The sequence below is a fragment of the Hippoglossus hippoglossus genome, chromosome 19 (assembly GCF_009819705.1).
Source record: "Hippoglossus hippoglossus isolate fHipHip1 chromosome 19, fHipHip1.pri, whole genome shotgun sequence".
Taxonomy (NCBI): Eukaryota; Metazoa; Chordata; class Actinopteri; order Pleuronectiformes; family Pleuronectidae; genus Hippoglossus; species Hippoglossus hippoglossus.
In genome coordinates, this window is record NC_047169.1 from 9,135,791 (window position 1) to 9,156,964 (window position 21,174).

The window sequence follows — 21,174 nt, forward strand, 5'->3', positions numbered from 1 at the left end:
ATTTACTTTAAGCAGGCTGCAGATTTACCACCAGGGGACGCTGTTTGGTCCTCTTCACTCCACTTCCACACACTTTTATCTTTACCTAATCTTCATGTGTCAGATCTGTTGTTTTTGAAACTATATCCCACGTGTCTGTGAGGAACCATGAACCATTAAATGTGGCCTAAAGGATTTTAATTGCACGCAAGTGTAGTTAAAATATTCAGCACTAAACACATTATTTTGGCCTTTGAATCCCAATTCTCTCCTTTTGTAGGGGGAAAATAAACTCAGGGAGTCAGGGTCAGAACGTTCTTATCAGCACATTCTTAAAAGTAGAATTTTTTAACACAAAATCCCACCTGCATGAATTAAAGCCCTCTCTTTAAAAATCCCTTACAAAGACCTTGGCAAATTACTCTTAGACAAAAGCTCTGACTATAGAAATAAGATAAACTGTCAGTGTTGAATGGTAAAAACCAATTACACTTGCACGGTGCGATTCAGTGTTCAATCTCCGGGTTTGTGTTTCAGCTCGAGTATAAAAGAAAAGCCGGGGGCTCTTGACAGAAAGGTTTTGTTTAGTAGATATGTACTTTAAAACTCTTACAGTGCTCTTTGTGTTCTTACAAAGCAGAGCTGCTGCATGTGGACGGGTGAGCTGATCTCTTCATTTCACAAAAATCAAAACCACAAACGTTCTCCTGTGTTTGAAAAAACAGTTTTTTTTTACTAATGCTGCTCGAGTGTTGAAAATACCATGATCAGACACAGACACTTGTTTTCTTTACATATGATGTATCAAACAGTCGTCAATAAAAAAGCTATGAAAAAACGCGTTCACCTGCAAAACACCGCACAAGGAGCACACATCACTCGAGCACGTGACGTACAGTCAGGTGACGGGACCAGAACACGGCCTCATTAGTACATGGACACATATGGCACCGAGAAAGCAAAGTAAACAAAGCCATGGATGTAAAAGTAGTGCGTCATTGAAAAAATCGAAGTATCAAAAGTAAGAAAAGTTCAGTCCGACGTCAGTTTTCAGTTTATATGTTTGCGAGAAGCTGTGCTGAAAGGAAATGTTGCTCAATGTGAATGTGAACACGCTGCTAAAACAAGAAATCTGTAAAAACAATGTTCTGTTTCCACGTCTGATATACGCAGGATATTGTATCTAGGATGCAAGTTGGTTTAAAAAAAAGAATAAGTGAAAGGGAAAACTGCAGAGGATGAATTGGTTGGTTGGTGCAGGATGGAGCAGTGTGTCCTGGTCGAGTGAATCCATCCTCAACCCATCACCCAAAAAATAAAAGATATAAAATCCACACATGGACGCGGTGGCCACACACCGATTTTTTACATGTGATGCCTGCATGGCCGCAGCTTTAAGACAGTCCTCCACGGTTTGATCCCCGGTGCACGGAGGGTGATATTCCAACGCACCTGACCTTTAGCGGAAGCAATACTTCAAAGAAAGCTTCCTCTCTCTCTCTCTGGGGTGTCAACGCTCGCTTGAACTCGGCTCCACGTTCAGCTCATCCCTCAGCACCCCCCCCCCGAGTGAGCTTCACGGGGTCCATGCAAAGGAAACAGCAAACAGGTGACATTTCACAATCCTAACTGGTCACCTCTTCTTCTTTTCCAATTCCCACACAGTGTTTTCAGCTGTTTAGTCACGTTGCAGAGCTGCAGCGGTAACACCACGGCGGAGGGTTCCTTCTCAGAGGCCGCGGCGAGCCTTTCTCCGGCTCAAGGCTGCGACACAGACCGTTTAAGCTCCAGGAAAAAAAAAACATTGAGCTGATAATGAACTAGAAGTGTCTCTGAAGTTTTCTCTCAACTCAACTCACGCTCTTCCTGCTGTGTGCAGAATAAAACTATCATATAACAAGGTTCCCTTCATTAAAACACATTTCACAAAAAAAAACAACGTTTATGCACAATTTCACATTGGCTTTAAAAGAAAAAATCCCTCTTCTTCATAAAGATGAGTTGATATGGAAACAAAAAAAGTGAAATTGATGCAAACAACAATTTAAAATGTATGTTGTAGTAAAAGTGTCTGGCACAGTGCACTGCGTGGCAATAAATACAGAATATAAATACTTTACATGTACCTGAGCTCAGACTCGTAGCACCATTCAGAGACAGAGCACCAAAGCAACGCGGCAGATCTCCTGATTCAAAACTCAGGGAAGCCACCATCTTCTTTTCTTTTCATTTCTTTTTTAAAGGTTTTCAGAGCTTCCACATAGTGCAATTTCTATTTAGTGTCTTCATCACAACAACGTCCCTTTTCGGTCAAAGTCTCAGCTGCTGTATTTGACGTTGGCAACAATGCAAGGCTTTGGTAGTGTCGGGGGCTGCTTGGGACCGGGTCTGAAAGAGGGAGAGAAGAGATTCACATGTCAGTGACACCTCATTACTTCCTTCCTTCCTTCCTTCCTTATTTACTTACTTCTTTACTTCCTTCCGTACTTAATTACTTCCTTCTTTACTTCCTTCCTTCCTTTTTTATTACTTCCCTACTTCCTTCTTTTCTTACTTACTTTTTTACTTCCAGTCGTACTTTTTTTTTCTTACTTCTTTCCTTACTCCCTTCTTAACATTTTTTCTAACTTCATTCCTGACTTACTTCTTTACATTCCTACTTTCCTACTTCTTTACTTCCTTACCTCCTTACTCACCCCCTCCTTACTTCTTTACTTCCTTCCTTCACTTACTTACTTACTTCCTTCCTTCAATCGTTCCTCACTCATTCATTCACTCTGTCACTCTCTCACTCGATTCCTTCATTAATTAATTTCAAGGCAGAAAATACCACAAAAATAAAAAACTGTAAAATTTGCCAATTAGCAATTTGTAAAATAAAGTAAAAGCCGTGGGAATAACTACAGTACATACATACATAACATTTGATGTAAAGCAAAATAATAAATTAAAACACATGAATCAACAGCGGGAAGTCAAATAAGGTGAGATTAAAAGCCTATAATGAGTTGACCTTCAGATGGATCTGTATTTTGTTCTTAGAGCATGATGAGGAAAAAACTGATTCACCGAGCTCTGTAAAAACAGTGAGTACCTGCAGTGTCAATAAAAATAAATAGATCTTGTCATGGTTGGGACTCACCTGTTGGGGTTTGGGACAGGGCGCAAAGGTCTGGGTACGCCAGGTTTCGGTGCGGGGCCACGAACAGCAGGAGGCCCTTGGACTACAGTGTGGCCCTGCACCACTGAGTGACTCCTAACCAGACGGGAGCTCCTTGGATCAGCAGGAAGTGGCTTCTGAGGCGGACTGGGCTTCTCCAACTCCTGAAAAAAAGACATAAAAATAGAATAACTAAGAATAAACTTATTATTGACCTTAATAAAGCTTAAACAATACTTTAACCTACGATATAAAACCACATTCAATCAGCTCGGTCTTTTCCTGACCTTGAAAAGATTAGTCTGGCCTTTGTCTTCTCATGCCTGGACTACTGCAATGCACTGTTTACACGTACCAGTCAGTTCTCAGGGTCTCAGCTTCAGGTGGTGCAGAACACTGCTGCTCACACTTTAACACCAGGAGTAGGTCCCATATCTCTCCAACTCCTGCCTCCCTTCACTGACTGCCAGTTAAATTTAGGGATGGATTTTAAGACTCTTTTTAAAGCTCAGCACGGTCAGGCTCCAGTTATATTACAGAACTAATAACTCCCTGTGCTCCAAACTGTAATCTACGATCTTCCAACCAACACTTTGCTAGTTGTTCCTGAAAGTCAAGGCTGGTAACTAAGGGCGACCAGGGTTTTTTCATCTGGGCCCCAAGGCTCTGGAGTTAGAGGAGATTAGATTTAACCTGTTATTAAATCATTGCTGAAAACATATTTTTTAATGCCTGATTTTCAACAGTTGTTTCTTATTAATATGTTTTGTCTTGTTTTTCTCTGTGTTGTTTTAATCCCATGAATTTCCTCAAGCACTTTGTAACCTTGTTTAGATAAGTGCAATAGAAATCAAGTTTTATTATTGTTAATATTAATTATAACTATAATAATCTCCACCAGGTGGCAGTCACAGTCAGACCATGAACAGATCAGGCCTGCTGCAGCTGGTGTCCTCCTCCCAGAAGCGCCAGGGCAGCGCTGCCCATGCAATTTATAACAAGAGGAGCAGCTCATGTGGTTTTAATCTTCTGTAGAAGACTGAGGTCATGATGAAGGCCCCCTTCCTCGCCCCCATCTGGTCTCCATTCACTTCCTCCTATTCTGCTTTGTCGGAGGAAACATCACAGTCCAATCTCAGATGTCTCCCCTCTGTACCATAAGGTCAAGCATCATCACGAGTTTTGAAGACCATCATGCAGCTCGGGCTGGGGTCAGCTCCCATCTCAGATATACCGAAACAGTACCAAACGGCAGTGAGGTGAAATGCAGGCGGAAGAATAGAGCGTGTCTTACACTGTGGGGTGATAATGGCACAAAATGTTGCTGCAGTTTCAACTTACAATAAACCGAACCTGTATCTCACCCACGTCTGTCGGAAAAAACCCTGCTGGCTCCTTCAGGTGAAGCAATCCAATTGGAAATTCTTCCATGCCCCCAGCAGAGAGCTTTCACTGAGTGTGTGTGTGAGTGTGTGTGTGTGTGTGTGTGTGTGTGTGTGTGTGTGTGTGTGTGTGTGTGTGTGTGTGTGTGTGTGTGTGTGTGTGTGTGTGTGTGTGTGTGTGTGTGTGTGTGTTGGAAAAGGCTTTGTCAATGTCTCGGAGCTGCCAAACAGCTGCTAAAGATACTGCTGGTGAAGTCTGCTGCCAACAGGAATCACTTTCAGTTTCACACTCTGACATTAAATGGGAGCAGCTGAGAGGGAAAAATCAACTTCTTGTCAGGAGTCAAAGCTCTGCCAGGAGCTGCTGCCGCCGCTGCACCTCACCTGCCGTACAGGTGCAAGGAAACCAAGCACCTGAGTGAAGGCCTATGCTGCTTTATTTAAATGGCCACGGAAACTGTGCTGCTACAGCAACATACTTCTAAAGGGAATTTCTTGATTTTGTGTGGTGATATTTTATCTGGTCCAATCGTTGTTGTCATCGTTGTGGTGGTGGTTGTTGTTGTTGTCATCATTTTGGTGGTGGTGGTTGTTGTCATCATTTTGGTGGTGGTGGTTGTTGTCATCGTTGTGGTGGTGGTGGTTGTTGTTGTCATCGTTGTGGTGGTGGTGGTTGTTGTCATTGTTGTGGTGGTGGTGGTTGTTGTTGTCATCATTTTGGTGGTGGTGGTTGTTGTCATCATTTTGGTGGTGGTGGTTGTTGTCATCGTTGTGGTGGTGGTGGTTGTTGTTGTCATCGTTGTGGTGGTGGTGGTTGTTGTCATTGTTGTGGTGGTGGTGGTTGTTGTTGTCATCATTTTGGTGGTGGTGGTTGTTGTCATCGTTGTGGTGGTGGTTGTTGTTGTCATCATCGTTGAGGTGATGGTTGTTGTCATCGTTGTGGTGGTGGTGGTTGTTGTCATCGTCGTTGTGGTGCTGGTTGTTGTCATCGTTGTGGTGGTGGTTGTTGTTGTCATCATTTTGGTGGTGGTGGTTGTTGTCATCGTTGTGGTGGTGGTTGTTGTTGTCATCGTTGTGGTGGTGGTGGTTGTTGTCATCGTCGTTGTGGTGCTGGTTGTTGTTGTCATCATCCTTGTTGTAGTCATTTCATTTGTTTGTGTGTAATTTATTTCCAAGCTGCCTGTGAACTGCAGCTCACAAATTGCCTTTTAGCTAAATCTGGCATCTTCACATCACAATGGTATCCATGGTAACACTTAACTTTAACTATAATAGAGTGTGTTGTTATTATTCATGATTCTTTTATATCATGCTTATAAATTCAAACAAGTACGGCAACATGACGGCAACACTATGTGGAAATTAGAGTGTAATTATTTAATGCTGTTTATGGAGCGCTGACACAATCCACCGTATGCTGCCATAAGGTTTATGAGCTCCAGAGCAATGTTGTGTTTTAAAGCCAGAGTCTCCTCTGTGACCTCCTCTATTAATATGGACAAGACTAAAATGTCATTATCTGTTTAACACACCTCTAATTAGCCTGATACTGGTGCTCTGACCTCAGTTCCCCTGCGGCTTCATTTTCACTGCTGTTCTCAAAGGGTATAGACCACGCTGCCTGACATTAATTGAAATCAGCTCCGGGTGAGTTTGGGTCTGGAACTCGTTTCTTTCATCCACTTTTGGTCTTTCTCTGTTTCCACTCATCTGCTTGTTTGCACATTCTGCAACTAATAATTATTTCCATAAAAGAGCAATCTATCAATGTTTTATCGGTCAATAAAGCAATTCAAATGTCAGAGCCAAGTCAAAAACTGCAAATGGATGTATTTATGTATATATAGTGTTTTTCCAGTCTTATCGACCATTAAAAGTACCTTAAAGTATCATTCACACACTATATATATTATGCATATACATGTACACTTTTCTATATATTTCTGTATTCTATAACTCACACACTATTGGCAGAGCCGTCAGGGGGAATCTGGGGATCAGTATCTTGCCAGGGACACTTTAGATTGAGAATACTGACATATTGATACTGGAGGAGCTGGGGATCGAACCATAGACCTTCTGGTCAGTGGATGAGCCTCTCTACCTCTCAGTCACCCCTGGATATATACTTATCTTCACAGTTTCCCCCGAAACCGAGTTCAGATATTTTGTCAGACCCAGACTAATTAAACCAAAAGGTATTGAATTCACGCGACAAAATCTGGAAGAAGAATCGCGATATAAAATGTACATATTCATCATCTTCGATAAATCAACTCTATCGCTCATTATCTCAAGCCGCCCTCTGTCCCTTCATCACTTTGTCTTTCTGCCTTTTCATCCCTCTCTCTTTCTCCCCCCGCCCCCCCCCTGGCCCCTCCAGAGTAAAAGTCAAACTCGATCAAAGGGAAATAAGAGACTTTGAGAATCACTGAGTGCGAGGGATTTAACACCAGGAGCCTCACTGCTTTCTCCTCGTCTCAACTTTGACAGCCCGCGACGCTATAACTAAACTCCACGGAATAACAGTGGCTGCGACTTTATCACCCTGCGATATTTGGACACACTGTTGCCGTTTCATCCCCCCCCCCCCTTCCCTCTGCAAGCCTGCCTGCGCTTTTCATTATTTATGTGGTGGTTTGTATTGTAGAATTGAAGTCTCGCTCGGATGACGCTGGCTCCTGGGTTAACCTCGTTATTTTATGGGACTGTGCACAACTGTCAACATGCATATACTTTTATAGGACACAAAAGAACCATGAAAGCAGTTGACATCACAATAACCGTGTGAAGGTGGAGCGGACGACATCATCTCCCTGGTTTGGCGTTATAAGCGGCAGCGGTGGGTAAAAGCTCCCAGAAGCCAGCAGAGGAGCTGCAGCGAGCAACATCATGAAATAAAATGTTTCCAACTAAGCGATCGGGGGGCACACTCACCATGACCATCCTGCAGGAGTTGTGGCGCGGCGCCGTGCGGAACGACGCCCCCCTGGGTGCGACGTGGGCATGTGGCGGGTGGGCTCGGTGAGGCGGAGGCACCAGAGGTCTCAGCTGCCCAGGCCCGGGGGTCAGGGTCACGGTGAGAGCCAGGGGGACGGGGTGGCTGAGGTGAATGGGAGGGCACTGGGGCAGCCGGCGCAGGTTGTGGGAGGGGTAAGGTGCTGGTGCGAGCGCCGCCTCCGGGCCCCGGTGAGGAGGCTGCAGAGAGATGAAAGACAGAACCAGAGGAGTCAGTCAGAGGAGGATCCGTCTGCTTCCTATCAGAAACAGTCATGTTAACCTCCTCCTCTTCCTCCGCCGTTCTTCCTGATGCTGTCAAGGAGGCATAAATCAAACGCTCCCTTAATGCTCACTATTCCCCAGGTCCTCCCTAAGTAACCCATCAAAGTAAAACACCAGGACTGTGCCATGAGCTGAAGAAGGCATACAAACTCCCACTGAAACAGATCAGACATAACACTGAGCCAAAATAAGAATCACCCTGGTATTTAGACGCAGCCAGATGTGCACAGCTCAAAAAAAACAAAACAATACACACATGCAGTGGTTTAACACAGCTCCCGACAACTGGAAAATGACCTCACCTGCACTGTGCTTACATCAAACAGCCTTACATCCTTTCTCTTCTTACCACTGAACCCAAATGGAAACCACATGGCACTAACTGGAAACACCAATCCCATGGTCCCCGCACCACAGCCGGCCTTCGCTCGTGTGCCACCCCTGCAGCACAAATGTCAATTCAGACGACGCTCGTCTCATTTCGGCACAAACCGAACCCAATCGATCACAGGTCACTTCCCATTACAAAGTATGTCAGGGCAGTAATGGAGTAGTTAAGGCGCACAGTGATGCGGGCACACGAGCCATTACAGCAACGTTCCTCTGCTCTGTTGTGCAATTATCAGTGACAGGATGATTTTATATCTCAAGTAATCATGTGGGGGAAAAGGCGCAGATTTTTACCAATTCCTCCTTTAACAGGCAGCTTTCAATGACAAGAAATGTATTCAAGTGTCGCGGAACACACGGCTCAGCACGGCTCCGCTTTCACCACCTCCTCCACATGTCCACACAGAGGTGGATGATTTAATTGGATTTGAATGAGCTGCCGCTTGTGTGAAAGCAACACGTCAATCCTGCCGAGAAGGATTTGTGCCGTAGAAACAGCTGCGACATTCCAGAGAGAACACATCCGCTGGTGCTCCCCACCGTGTGTTCGATTCTCACACACTGTACAAAAGTCCCTCTCAAGCAAAGACGTGTGATCTGTAGTGACCTTAAAGATGGCGGCGCTGTGCGTCAGCGGCGGGGCCGGTCCTGGCGCGGATGTCGCGCACGCTGGCGGAGGCTGGTTCGGAGCGGATGATCCGCCGACTGCTGCACTCACCGATCTGGAATAGAAAGTAGAAATCACATATTGCTAATTACAAACTTTATCACATTAGCAATACATCAGTTACAAAGCTAATTTATTTCGAATTATAAAATCAAAACAAATTATTCACAGTAATTGACTTCACAGTGTGACCAGCTGTAAAAATGCTCCCGCTCAGCAGCATCCGTCACAGATTTTTTCTTTTTTTTTCTGTTGCATTTTCACTGCAACGTTAAAATATAAAACTTTGAGATTGGAAAATCACGTTGTGAAAAAAAAAATCACCTGAGCTTCTCGAGTGGGTTCTTCTTGCTGGTGAGCAGGAGGCCGAGCAGAGTTTTTTTCTTGATGCAGACGATCAGACCAGCGCTCAGGACAGTGAGGAGAGCCACCAGGATGCCAACTGTCAAACCCCTGTGGTCTGTGTAGAAATACACACAGAAATCTCTATAGACATATACACGGATAGCTGTTAAGTGAGATAAACCAAAATATCATCTGGACCTAAAATGCCTTCCAAAAGTACCACTGTTTGTGATTTGTGTGAAGAAACATTCGATACATGCTGAAAGCCAAACAGCTGAAAGAAAATCGGAGATGCAGATTTTGTATGTTACACTTGTGGAACAAACTGCCGCTAAATATCCGAGTAAACGCCTTTAAAAAACAAAATAAAACATTTAACTCTACTTCAGCCTTCAACTAGATCTTGTACTTGCGCTTTTATAATTGCATTTCTTGTCTCCAGTTACAGGCTAACTTGTCGTCAGATATTAGCTGATGCTGTGGCTGAGAGATTGGTGCTCGAGCAGTGAACCTGACGTCATCTTAGACTGATTTGTGTCCGATTTGTCTTTCAGTCGTTAAAGTTTTGCTCTCTGATCTGCAAACTTTGAGGATTCTTTCAAGTACTTTCCTCCTTAAAACAAAAAAATAAAAATGCCTCAGGATTTCTGAGATTTAGTTTGAGTCTGGGGTCAGGGATATATCATCGATGAAAAGCTCTAACGTTCTGTGCAAACGACCTGCACGACCCAAACTACAATAACTCAGCCATTCCATGTACTTTACCTGCTAATCTGATGGGGCCACTGTCCACGCTCCCCCCCAAACCCGCCTTGTCACAGAACGGAGGCGCCCAGTGAGCCTCGCAGTGACAGTTCTTGTTGTTGTTGCACACCTGGAGTATATGAAAAGGACATGTAATATATATAATATAATATAATATGTTTCAATACACCACACCGCACTCCTATAACATGCAGCTTCTGCACTAGTCAAGCTCCAGTGCTTACACAAGTTCAGACGACACGAGTGCTTTAAGGGGCCAAAGAAGTAAAAAAAACAAAAAAAACACGCATACACACTGAAAGAATAATAGAGAGACAATCTGTTTGAGATGTCTGGTCTCTAAACTCTGTTTGGTCATGAAAACACACGCGAGAAGTGACACAGTGAGTCTGAATGTTCCTCCTGATGAAGCTGATGAAGAGGTGAAATGGAAATACATAACAATTTCCCATCCAACCCGGAGGAGACCCCTGGGTAGAACTCGCAGGAGGGAGCTCGGATAAGTGAAAGACAATGGATGAACGGACGGTTCTGTTTAAGAAACTGGACGCAGTCTTGAGTGACTTCACTAGGGCGTCAACAAATTATTATTTCTTAAATTATTAGTATAAAATAATATAAAAAAGTGACAGCTTCCAAGAGCCCAAATGGAGAAGCTGGAATCAGTGAATGTTCGATGTGTGATTTGGCTCCAGAAAACAATGAATTGATTTTGAATATCATTGTGAATTCATTTTGTGCCTGTGCTGTTTCAGATCTACGCGCCACAGTCAATAAATACTTGTGATGCAGATCGGAGGACTGGTCTAAGTCTAAGAGGATTCCCCTGCAGGGTAATATGGAGCAGGTGAGGGCCTCTTTCCAAGGCAACATCTTGATCTGATCCGTGCATGTTGGGATGCCCGGACTCCGCGAGGAAGCGACATGGTTTTATTACGGATGTGTCTTAATTGGAGCTAAACAAACAAATATGAGCGTTTAATAACTGGAAACGTTTAATTTTAGGAGCGTGTAAAAAAACTGTTTCCTCTGCAGCTTTGATGAAGGAAAAAAAATAAGTTTAAGCAGTCGCAGTCAAATCCGCTGGGAGCTGCCAGTGAATTTAAGGGTAATGCTGCAAAAGCCACATATTTAATCTCAAACAGGACCACCCGTTGACGCGTTTGAGAAAAATCCGTGGCTCCAACGGCTCAAAGTCAAACTGGGTGTCACTGCAGCCAGCGTTTAGCCAAACAAAGCGTGGCCTTCATATTTCAGCACAGTTTTTTGGGACAAGGACGACTGCCTGAGAGTATGATGAATGGCACTCAAGGCTGAACATAAATAAAACCATTATAGCTAATTGATTGAACCTTTCAGCGTCCAGGATGATTGATTACCCGGCACTGTATAGGCTCCCTGCCCAACTTATACCCAGGAATTTCAAACATATTACAGCCCAAAATCAGCTTCTGTGTGAAAGTGGAGGAGTGGAGATATTAGGTAAACAACCAAACTGTGTGTGTGTGGGGGGGGTTTTGAGATAGACACCCATCACATTTGTTCTTCACAGCCCTGAAACAGAATGAGAGGCGCCGCACTCACCCCTCGACTGCTGCACTTGGCGGAGCACTCGTGCACGCCGAAAACGCTGACGTTCTGGCACCGACGATTCAGACACATCTGAGACAGACGAAGACATTAAACATTGACAGGTTGAGCTCAAAGAGCGTGTCAGTAATATTCTCAGGCCTTTAATGTTTTAGGAGGAGACCACTTCAGGTATAAAACAGCGCAGCTTGGAAGACAGGGGGGGGTTTCAAGAATATAATAAAGCTGATGTTTTAAAAGTTCGCTCCTTAAAGACACCCAAAGGGATCCATGCTGTGTGTGTGTGTGTGTGTGTGTGTGTGTGTGTGTGTGTGTGTGTGTGTGTGTGTGTGTGTGTGTGTGTGTGTGTGTGTGTGTGAAGATGAGCTTGGCAGCAGAAGGTGCAGTGGAACGCCAGCGCACTTGACAGATGAGGCTGGATCCTTGTTAAGAGAAGTAAATTAGACTAAATGGAGAAACGGTATCATTGAAGTGACCAGTGGCTAAATTGACGAGCACTGGACGATGCCAAATAGAGTGAATAACGGCAGATCGGTGGAGTGTCTGAGTCTGAGAGGACAAGAGGACACACCCCGAAGAACCTCTCACTCCGCATCACTTTTTCCTCTCTTTATTTCCCAGTATTTGGGCAGGACCTTCAGATTGTGCTATGATTGAGCTACAACCACCACTATCATAAGTAGAGCACTATAATGTGGAGAAAATACTGCAGTACAAATACACTCCTGCTTTCAAAGTTACCTAAAAGAAGACATTAAATGGAAAGACTGATACGAAAGAGCAGGTCAGTTGCTAATCACAGGGTACTTTGATTAATATGACATTAGGTATAATAAGCTTTTAATGTTGTGGCTGATTCTCTATTAAAATGAGTATTAACTCTGCAATGGAAATGGTCCGTCAGTGCCTGGATTGGTATTTTAGCTACTGTGATATTAATAGTTTTGGTCCATTTTTCTCTGCTTCTGCTCCTCTCCTGCCACTAATTGGCGCCACCACACGTTATCAACACGTTTTGCACTGCACATAATGTCACAGGATGATGTCATCATGAGCGTTACAATGTAATAAAGCCGAAGACAGAGGCCTTAGAGTTCCGGTACAAAAATAATGATCTGGCTGTTATGGTTTTCATTTAAGGATGATTTAAACAGGATCATGCGAACAACAATTTCCCTCAGCCAGTCAGGGACCGAGATCAATTCATCTGGAGTATATCAATGCATTCAATCTTACATACTGTTTATATGTTTTCCATGTAAAATCTTAATCCACAACATGAAAACTAAATAAGCTAAGTAGCAAGAACATTTCACTCTGAAATGCAGAACAGTAGATGTATTGACGCACTGAGCACTGAGCTTTATTACACGACTTGAGTAAGCGTACTAGTTTCATCACCGCTAATGCATCAGTTGCATGCTGGTCTGATGTGTGTGTGTACACCAGCTGTCAGCTCTCACCAGTCCATCTCCACACTTTGTGCCCGTCAGCACCAGGCCGGGGTCGGGCATGTCATCCCCGAGGTAGACGTGCGTACCCCGGCACAGTATCCTTCCCCCCGCCTGCAAGGGTATGTTTGTCTCTATGGAAACAGCATTGGTGCCAATTACTGGGCGGTTAGCTCCTCCTTGACACTGGATTTTGCCGCATTTAGCGTCTCTGTAAACAGGGAGAAAAACAATGTGGTAATTGAATAACATTTCGCCGTTTCCCAAAATGCATGTGTATGAAATTATTTTTGCTCTCGCTCTTTTCTGTCCAATTAAGCGAAAACGCGGAGGAGGCAGCTTGTTTGCTGTTTTCAGAGCACAACCTGAGAGGTTTTCCAACTTGCTCCCCTACACCAAGTGACTCTGAAACCTGCAATCAGCACTGCAGCTAATGATCATGTTCATTATTTCATGTGTCAAGGTTTTTTTGGGGGGAGATAGTTTAGTCTGTCAAAAAGACCATTCCAAGTCGGCAGAGCCCGATGTGGTTTTATGCAGGAAAGAGTCCATTAGCTCGGAAATGTGCAGTTTAAAATTATGTAAAAAAAGAAACGTGAAACAAATTCTCACATTTCCGAAGCTGGAACCAATTCAGCTTTTTAAATTTACGTAAATATCTAATCGATAAATCAGCTGATTGTTTTATTCATTGACGTACATTTCAGTTTAGCCATAGAAAAGTCAGTATGAACCATTCACTGCATTTCAAAATTGACATTCAATCATTTGCATTCATTGGTTTCTATCACAGACTGAATATAAAGGTGGACAACACATCTCCACTTCCTCCCACTATGCAGGAATGAAGCCAAAATATCCTGGAAACGAACGCCGCCATCTTGAGACGTCATTTTGAGACAGAATCTGTGCAATAGCGACGAGGGGGGATGGAGTCGTGGTGGGGTCCTGCCGATACACGTGCTGTTCATCATGGAGTTTCAGCATCAAATCGCTAATTACAACCAAACTTATTTGACTTGTACTTTGACTTTTTAATTTGGTAATAAACCAAATTTACATATACTGCCGCCAGCCACCAGAGGGCGATCGAGACGCTTTGGTGTGGATTCACTTTAGAGCTTTATATACAGTCTGTGGTTTCCATGGAGACACAAGGACGTACCGCGCTTCACATTTGGCAAAGGAGCCTTTGGAGTCCTTCCCACAGTTGCCGTAGGGGTCCCCTGCTGAGTTGACCTTTTCAAAGCAGATGCCCGGGGCTGGCTTGGCCCCTACAACACACAATGAAACCCATTTTAAACATGGCTGCCGTTGCTGAACTACCGACATGAGCCAGCGACCTGGCCTTCCTCATGTACCTGGCCCCCACAGTGTGATGCACTGCTGCTCATGGGTCTGGCAGATGCCGTTGTAACAGTTGCCGTCCACGTTGTGGCAGGCGTGGCCGTCGTGCAGGTAGACGTTGGAGGGGCAGTGAGGCCCGGCGCCGGTGCAGAATTCAGGCAGGTCACAGGAGTTACTGGACTCACGGCAGGGGGTGCCCGCTAGTTTCAGCTACACTCAGAAATACACAGACACGAAGGAAGCTTAGACGAATATGCAGTGAGATCTGCGAAATGTCATTATTGGTGCTGATTTAAGATCCAGGATGATCAGGGAGAATGTCAGTTGGTCAGTTGTCATGGCTGATGAGTCAGTTCCTACCTGACAGTCCTGGCAGCACTGTCCGTGTGCACAGACCGCATCTTCCTTCAGAGTGCAGGTAGTGGCGTTGCAGCAGGGATTCACACATTCCTTCAGATGCAAAGAATGTAGAGGGGAAAAAAAGTCGTTAAAAAATGATAAGAAAATGTAACTCAACATAAAGTGATCGTATTTCACCTCGGAGCTAATGCTCAGACCGTGTTAGCAGAAGGAATGCAAACCTAGCAGGAGTGTGTTCTGCAGCAACTTAAAAAACAAAAACTGGCAGAGGAAAGCAAACAGCAGTTTCTAGTTCTCTAAAAACAACAACGTTTCCATCTGACAGGACTTACAAGCTCATTCAAACCCCCTGTAGCTGTGAGCTGGATGGTGGAAGGAAATAGAAAAACGGGGATAAGAGGAAAGAAAAGGGCATAAAATCCCTTTTATAAATAAGCAGAATATTGTGTAACTGAGATATTGTGCCGAGTCTTGGCAGTTAGGTAAGCAAGAGTTTTTTTTTATTAAGTAATATAAAAGTCAATCCTCCACGTCGAACAACCTGACCTAAGAACTGGTAAAACAGAATTGATATAACCAGTGAAAATTCAGAAAATTCAGAAGGTTCCTGAAACCAGATTGTGGTAAATGTTGATGATCAGATCCTAAAGTATCTGAAAAGAAGAATCTAATTCTTCTGCTTTTTTTTTTACATTAGCGGGAGGAGCTACACCTTCAGGTTGTATTGCGTATCACGTTGAATTCATTTCTGAGGACGTGCACAACCGGCGCACAAAACAGGATTTTGTTTCATCTTAATAGTTCTCTGGAATATTAGCGTCACAATCAGCCTTTCGCAGCCGTTTCTTTTAAACTTGAGCCAAAACACAGATTGAATATCTCTGAGGGAAATCAACACCTTGAAGTTTGATATTAAATGTGAGAGGTGGGTTGATGAGATTATTGTGCATAGCGACAACAGGATTAACCAGATGTTAAGATACTCTTGTTCTGTTTGTGATGTAGAGGGAGACAAACTGGATCTGAACCGTCCCTGTAACGTTTCTCCTCCATTCGCCCATCTGGTTCATGTTAGCCATTGTCGTGAGTAGAGCCCTGAACCAATCAGCAGCTCTCCACCTTGTGAAGTAGATGGAAGCGAGCACTCAATCAAGGCTCGGGGTATTAAATGTGTATGTCTGCTTGTACATGTATGATCTCACACAGAGGCGGCCTGACTGGACCCCGAGGCCCCGGCTCTCCCCCTCTTGCCATTAAGATCTGAACACACTGTACAGCTGAGTGAAGTAAGACTTGGGAGGAAGTAGATGGATGGAGCTGGCAGGGGACACGGCCGACATGATGGGCCTTCCAGAACCTCTTTCAGCCTGAAAACCATTAAGGGCCTTTCCCAGGGTCCCTGGGGCCAAAGGGGGCGGAGGAGTCGCACTGAAAAGAAGTAGCCTGTGATTGTGAGGAATGGAACCCAGGCGGGGTTTTTTTTTTAATGAGGATTTTTAATGGTGGAGAGAGGTGCTGTCTGAGCACTCTGATCTGGCTCGGGTTGGCCCGCCGCTGCTCGGCTCTGCGGAGAGCTTTATTATGGCTGCTGGCTCGGGCCTGCGGGGGTTGAGTCGGTGCTTTGTTTTGAGGGACAAGGCCACTTTCAGCCTGACCCTGGCTGAAGCCTGAACAGCTCCCAGAAAGACTCGCTGGGCAGTAAGGTGTAAACAAATGGAGAAGAAAAAAAAAACAACAACAAAGCGCTCGCTCACGTAGGCTATTATGTAATTCAAAATATCCTTCCAAATCATAATGGACGTCTCATACTTCTGCTGACGTCCGCCTGCCTCTGCTCTGATTGTCAGCTGCATCAAGACTAACCGTTTTATCATCCTGCGGTCGGAGCTGTTGGCAACTTGTGCCAGCATTACGTATGTGCATGCCGATGCACATTGGCTTAAATAATTCAGCAGATGACAGGGTGAAGCTGTCAGCGATGTTTCCCACTCAGTGAATTGTACCACGACAACGTCCCTCCTCACAAACACCTCCTCAGTGTGGAGAATGCATAAATGTACGCTCTTATCTTTAAGGTCATTTTCTGAACACTGTGTTTGTAAGAAGAGAGCTCAGTGTCGTCAGCTTTGTAAATGTTAGTTTGTGCAATTACTACAAGGCTACATCCATGCTACTGCATTTTTATTTGAAAAAAGGATTTTGGTATAAGTTTTAATCCTCCTCTTACAAACACGCATATCTGTGCTTCACATATCATATCTTCACATAACATATTTTCACATATCACATAACATATCTTCACATATCAATGTGAAGCGAACATCGTGGGTCAAAATTCACCAAGGTTGAGTTCACGTGAAGCCATGCTCCTAAATCTCCTAAATCGTGCTGATTGGAAGTGAGCAGGGGACGAAGGCTCGTTTGTGTATAGTGACCGTGCCCTAAAACTCTTTTCAAACTAAAACGGGACCAGCAGTGCTTGTTTCATTCCTCACATATAATTAAAAATGATTCATGGGGAGTAGTTGTAGAGGAGACTTTAATTTTGGCAGTAAAAGAAGAATGCTGAAGAACTGCAGGGGGTCTGGAGATAAAAACACAGTTTGTTTACCCTGACCTATATCACGCTCTCACCTCCAGCTCCCCGCAGTCGCACTCCTCCCCCTCCTCCACGTAGCCGTTGCCACATTTCTGCCCGCCGTAGAGCACCTTGACCTCCGGCATGTTGAACAGACACATCCCGACGCCTTTCTCAAAGCTGGCTGTCAGGTCCTTCTTGCTGCAGCTGCTGAACACTGTCGGGAACGGATACCTGTGAGGGACAGAAACTGCTTGTGAGTGACAAAAACAGTGAGGGCTGGGGTGGGGTGGGGGGGCTGTGTGTTACCCACAAGGGCCCTCTTCAGTCTGATGTAATCAGAGCTAATTGCTGCTAATCACAAAATCAATCAAGCCCTCGAGATCGACAATCTCTCCAAAGCTCCATCAGCATGCGACGGCCCCAGCCACGACTTCTCCCTCCACGGAGACAGAGGGGCAGAGAGAGAGAGAGAGAGAGAGAGAGAGAGAGAGAGACGGGGATCTGATAAGACGTATTTTATGAGACAGGGAATCGTAAAAAACTCATAACAAAAAGTGCTTCCTTTGCAAGACTTGCAACACCCATAAATTTGGCTGAAATGGGGGATTGTGTGTTTTTAATATTGTTTTTGGAGCAGACGGAGAGGGTGGTCTGCTGGATGGGGAAAGCACACATCCCAGGGTTGTGTCTGCCAAAAGCTTTGTTACAGACCTCATGTGGCTTTATTGAGCTTTTCTGTGATAATATAGTACCTCAGATGACTGTGTGCGTGCATGTGTGTGTGTGTGTGTGTGTGTGTGTGTGTGTGTGTGTGTGTGTGTGTGTGTGTGTGTGTGTGTGTGTGCAGATTGTATCTTGTTCCCTATGTGTCTGTTCATAAAAAAAGCACCATATGAGGTTTTTAATACCTCCACCCACACCAGAAAATCCAACACGGCCAGAATGGGTGAATCTGTAATTTGATATTCACACTTACACCCCTGCTCATCTCTGTGAGCATCGATGAGTGCGAGACAACAAGTGGGAGATCCAGGACTACTAACATGCCCTCATGTTTTCTTTGTAATACATGTCTGGTACACCATCGATTTGGATTTTACACTTCTGCCTCTGCTGTGCCCACTTGCCTGTCTGGGCCACGTGGGCTCGAACGGCTCACTCTCTTTCCTGAGCGTGGGTCAGCGAGACTTTCCCTGTCGCAGCGGGGAGAGCTGCGAAACGCTGCTGCAGTCGGGATAATAAATAAACCGAGCATGCACCCGCCAACAGCACCCGCAACCCTCCCAACAGATGGTTGTCAGGAGAAAGGGAAGTCCAGATAAGCAAACTGTCAACAGAGTAAATCAAACATGTTCCACGGACTCACTGCATAATGTCGTTTCCAAAAGAATGACAGCGCTGGAAATTGACTAGTTAGTTTTCAGCCTTTGCCTCCAGCAAACATGTCAGGGTCCGACAAATCATTCAAGGCGAAGACCTCAAGAGGAGCTTGTGCATAAGGTGCAGTTCATTTTCAGCCTAAGCTGCTTTGGCACAGAGGGCGGGTCACACGGCCGCGAAATTGTTCGTAGCGGCCTCGATAAACGCATCTCAATGAGGTGTTTATGTGAGCGGAACCTGAGTTTAAACGTGGCGAAGTTTGTTTTCAGCTGCGAGCCACGGACTGTACTGACATATGAGCTGTGAAATAACCGCTCTCTCTTTGGAGTCTTTCCTTTTTCCGAGAAGGAGGCAGCAAACTGTGTTTTTTCCCTGATTAGGTTTCACATCTAATACGGCTCTAAATATGTCATGACACTCTGTGAATGTTTTGACATGACCTCATTCTCAGCTTGCGTTTGATTTCCATCATGTGCGGAGGCAGTTTACGTCCACTCCTGCTGCTGACCTCCCTCCCCACATCCACCACCACCCCAAGCACACAGCCCCGCTGCTCGCGCACGTCAATACTATCCAGAGGTTGTGTTAGGTGAAGGCGTGGGGGACCTGGAAAAAGATCTGGATTAAAGAGAAAGAGCACCGTGGATTTGTGGTGAAGTGAAATGTCATAGGGAAAGAGCAAAAAGGAAAAACTGCAATAATTGCATCCTCTTGTTCTCCTCCTCCTGTCCGAGCACCTCGGGTGATCCCTCCACGATGAACAGCTGTCAGAGGCTGCTGCTCAACAGGCAGGCCACTTCCTCGGCCACTGCTGTTGTTGATTTTCTCTTTGCCCCCAAAGCCCGAGCCAAAATTGCTTGCTCATGTTGCACATGCTCATTTTCTGCATTCATTCAATTTCCATGATCTCAGCCCTGCTCTTCAGTTACCGGGCCATGCTGCAATGCATGACAAACACTCACATCCTTGTTTCTTTTTCTTCTTTTCTGGTAACTCTGAGATACATGAGCAGTTGGGGATCCAGCTGTTCTTTATGAGAGGCCATACAGAAATAATTGGTCTACCCTGCAAACAGTCTGGGGGTGGGAGGAGGAATAATGACTGTGAAAAGGCAGAGGCTCCGATGAATTACAGTCAATGGCATTTCGCAGCTGCAGTCCCCAGGGCTAGCAAAGCTGTGCCAGGGCCAGTCATGGTGTGCACATCTGGGGCTCATGGCGCGCTCAAGACACTCTAGACAACCACTCATCCCGAGGGAGTCTGGGCCCCCTCCTCAAAAGCAAAAGACCCGGTATGACCCAGTGACCTTCTCATCGTGCTCCGGGGTTTCACAAAGGATGAGCCGTGTTCACCTCAGCTTGCTCACTTCAAAAAAAAAACCTGCTCTTTGTTCCGTCTAACACTGCGGCATTGTTTTCCAACTGGTCGTGCTCCAGTGCCATTACGGGATCAATTCGTCTCTGCGCCGTGTTCTTTTCTTCGTCTCTAACCCACAGCCCGTGTGTGACGGTTGGCTCCTGAGCCGCAGAGGTGCTGCAGTTGATGGTTGATAGAGTGTACAAAGCAATCACTGCGACTAAGCCCCAGCGATGACCAAACAAGGCTTGAATGGATCAGTGGGAGGTCTGGTGATAAGAAACCATTCCCAGATCTATTACAGGCCTCTATGATCTCCCCCTCTCCTGGTAGCGATAACACTAAAGAGCTGGAGTCTTTCAAACGTCTTGACAGGAGGGCAGATGGACTGTGACAGCTAACCCACATTAAAGTTATCGTTAGTATAAACATTTACAAAGGATTGATCGCACACAGTTCACAGCCAAGATAACGTATATTTCTGTCTGTCTCTACTATCCTTTGGCCTTGCACTGCGGAAAATCGACGGATAATTGGGTCCTGACATTTTCTAGAGTTTGCCTTTCACATATAAAGAACATTTAGACATTTTCCAGGCAGATTACGAGGGGACTGGCAGGAAAATGTCAGGAAAATGTCCGGACTTATTCAGAACACGAATGCTTTGTCTAAAGATCCAGAGAACGTCCTGCACAGCTTGATGCCACTCACACGAGCATGCAAAGTAAAAAATAAAAAATAAACACTTTATGAAGTAAAAGATTTGTGTTGGATCAAAAGTTTGCTCTACTAAACATATATGAAGCTGTCAGCACCGTCTAGCTTCAGTTATAAAACAAGCGCTTGTTAAAATGTTGCATTACCGACTCATGAAGGTCACATTTAAATATGACGTTGCTGCAAACCGTAAATCCAAACATTATTTCACCAGCAATTAGACTGCGCTAAGCTGGGCAGAGCTCTCTCTCCTCCTTGGTCCTTGTGGCTCAGATCACACAGAACACACAGGAAACCCATCCAGCATTTCCTACGCAGCCAGTTTATGTCACATCCTTTCAACCATTAAACGCTGATCAGGCCATGAATCAGGTCTGCTGGCCTTTCCAATGATGCCTCTGCCAAAGCTTTTTTCCACCATC

At 44.9% G+C, this 21,174-nt stretch overlaps 1 protein-coding gene across 2 annotated transcripts in view; it reads right to left on the bottom strand.

Moving 5' to 3' along the window:
• Positions 1 to 21,174, bottom strand: part of LOC117752663 (disintegrin and metalloproteinase domain-containing protein 12-like) — an 85,981-nt gene that overhangs the window by 6,128 nt on the left and 58,679 nt on the right. The window contains exons 12-23 of one of the 2 annotated variants that reach the window (XR_004612119.1): positions 17,353 to 17,530; positions 14,719 to 14,808; positions 14,373 to 14,568; positions 14,177 to 14,285; positions 13,024 to 13,222; positions 11,555 to 11,632; positions 9,971 to 10,079; positions 9,185 to 9,320; positions 8,801 to 8,915; positions 7,459 to 7,719; positions 3,122 to 3,303; positions 1,105 to 2,367 (exon numbers count right to left, since the gene is read on the bottom strand). Coding sequence is in view for 1 of the 2 variants with exons in the window: in XM_034570206.1 (XP_034426097.1) it covers positions 2,298 to 2,367; positions 3,122 to 3,303; positions 7,459 to 7,719; positions 8,801 to 8,915; positions 9,185 to 9,320; positions 9,971 to 10,079; positions 11,555 to 11,632; positions 13,024 to 13,222; positions 14,177 to 14,285; positions 14,373 to 14,568; positions 14,719 to 14,808; positions 17,353 to 17,530 (1,723 nt within the window). In the remaining variant the exon portion in view is untranslated. Of the gene's footprint in view, positions 1 to 684; positions 2,368 to 3,121; positions 3,304 to 7,458; positions 7,720 to 8,800; positions 8,916 to 9,184; positions 9,321 to 9,970; positions 10,080 to 11,554; positions 11,633 to 13,023; positions 13,223 to 14,176; positions 14,286 to 14,372; positions 14,569 to 14,718; positions 14,809 to 17,352; positions 17,531 to 21,174 lie in introns of those variants that run through there. The other variant, XM_034570206.1, reaches the window with a different exon arrangement.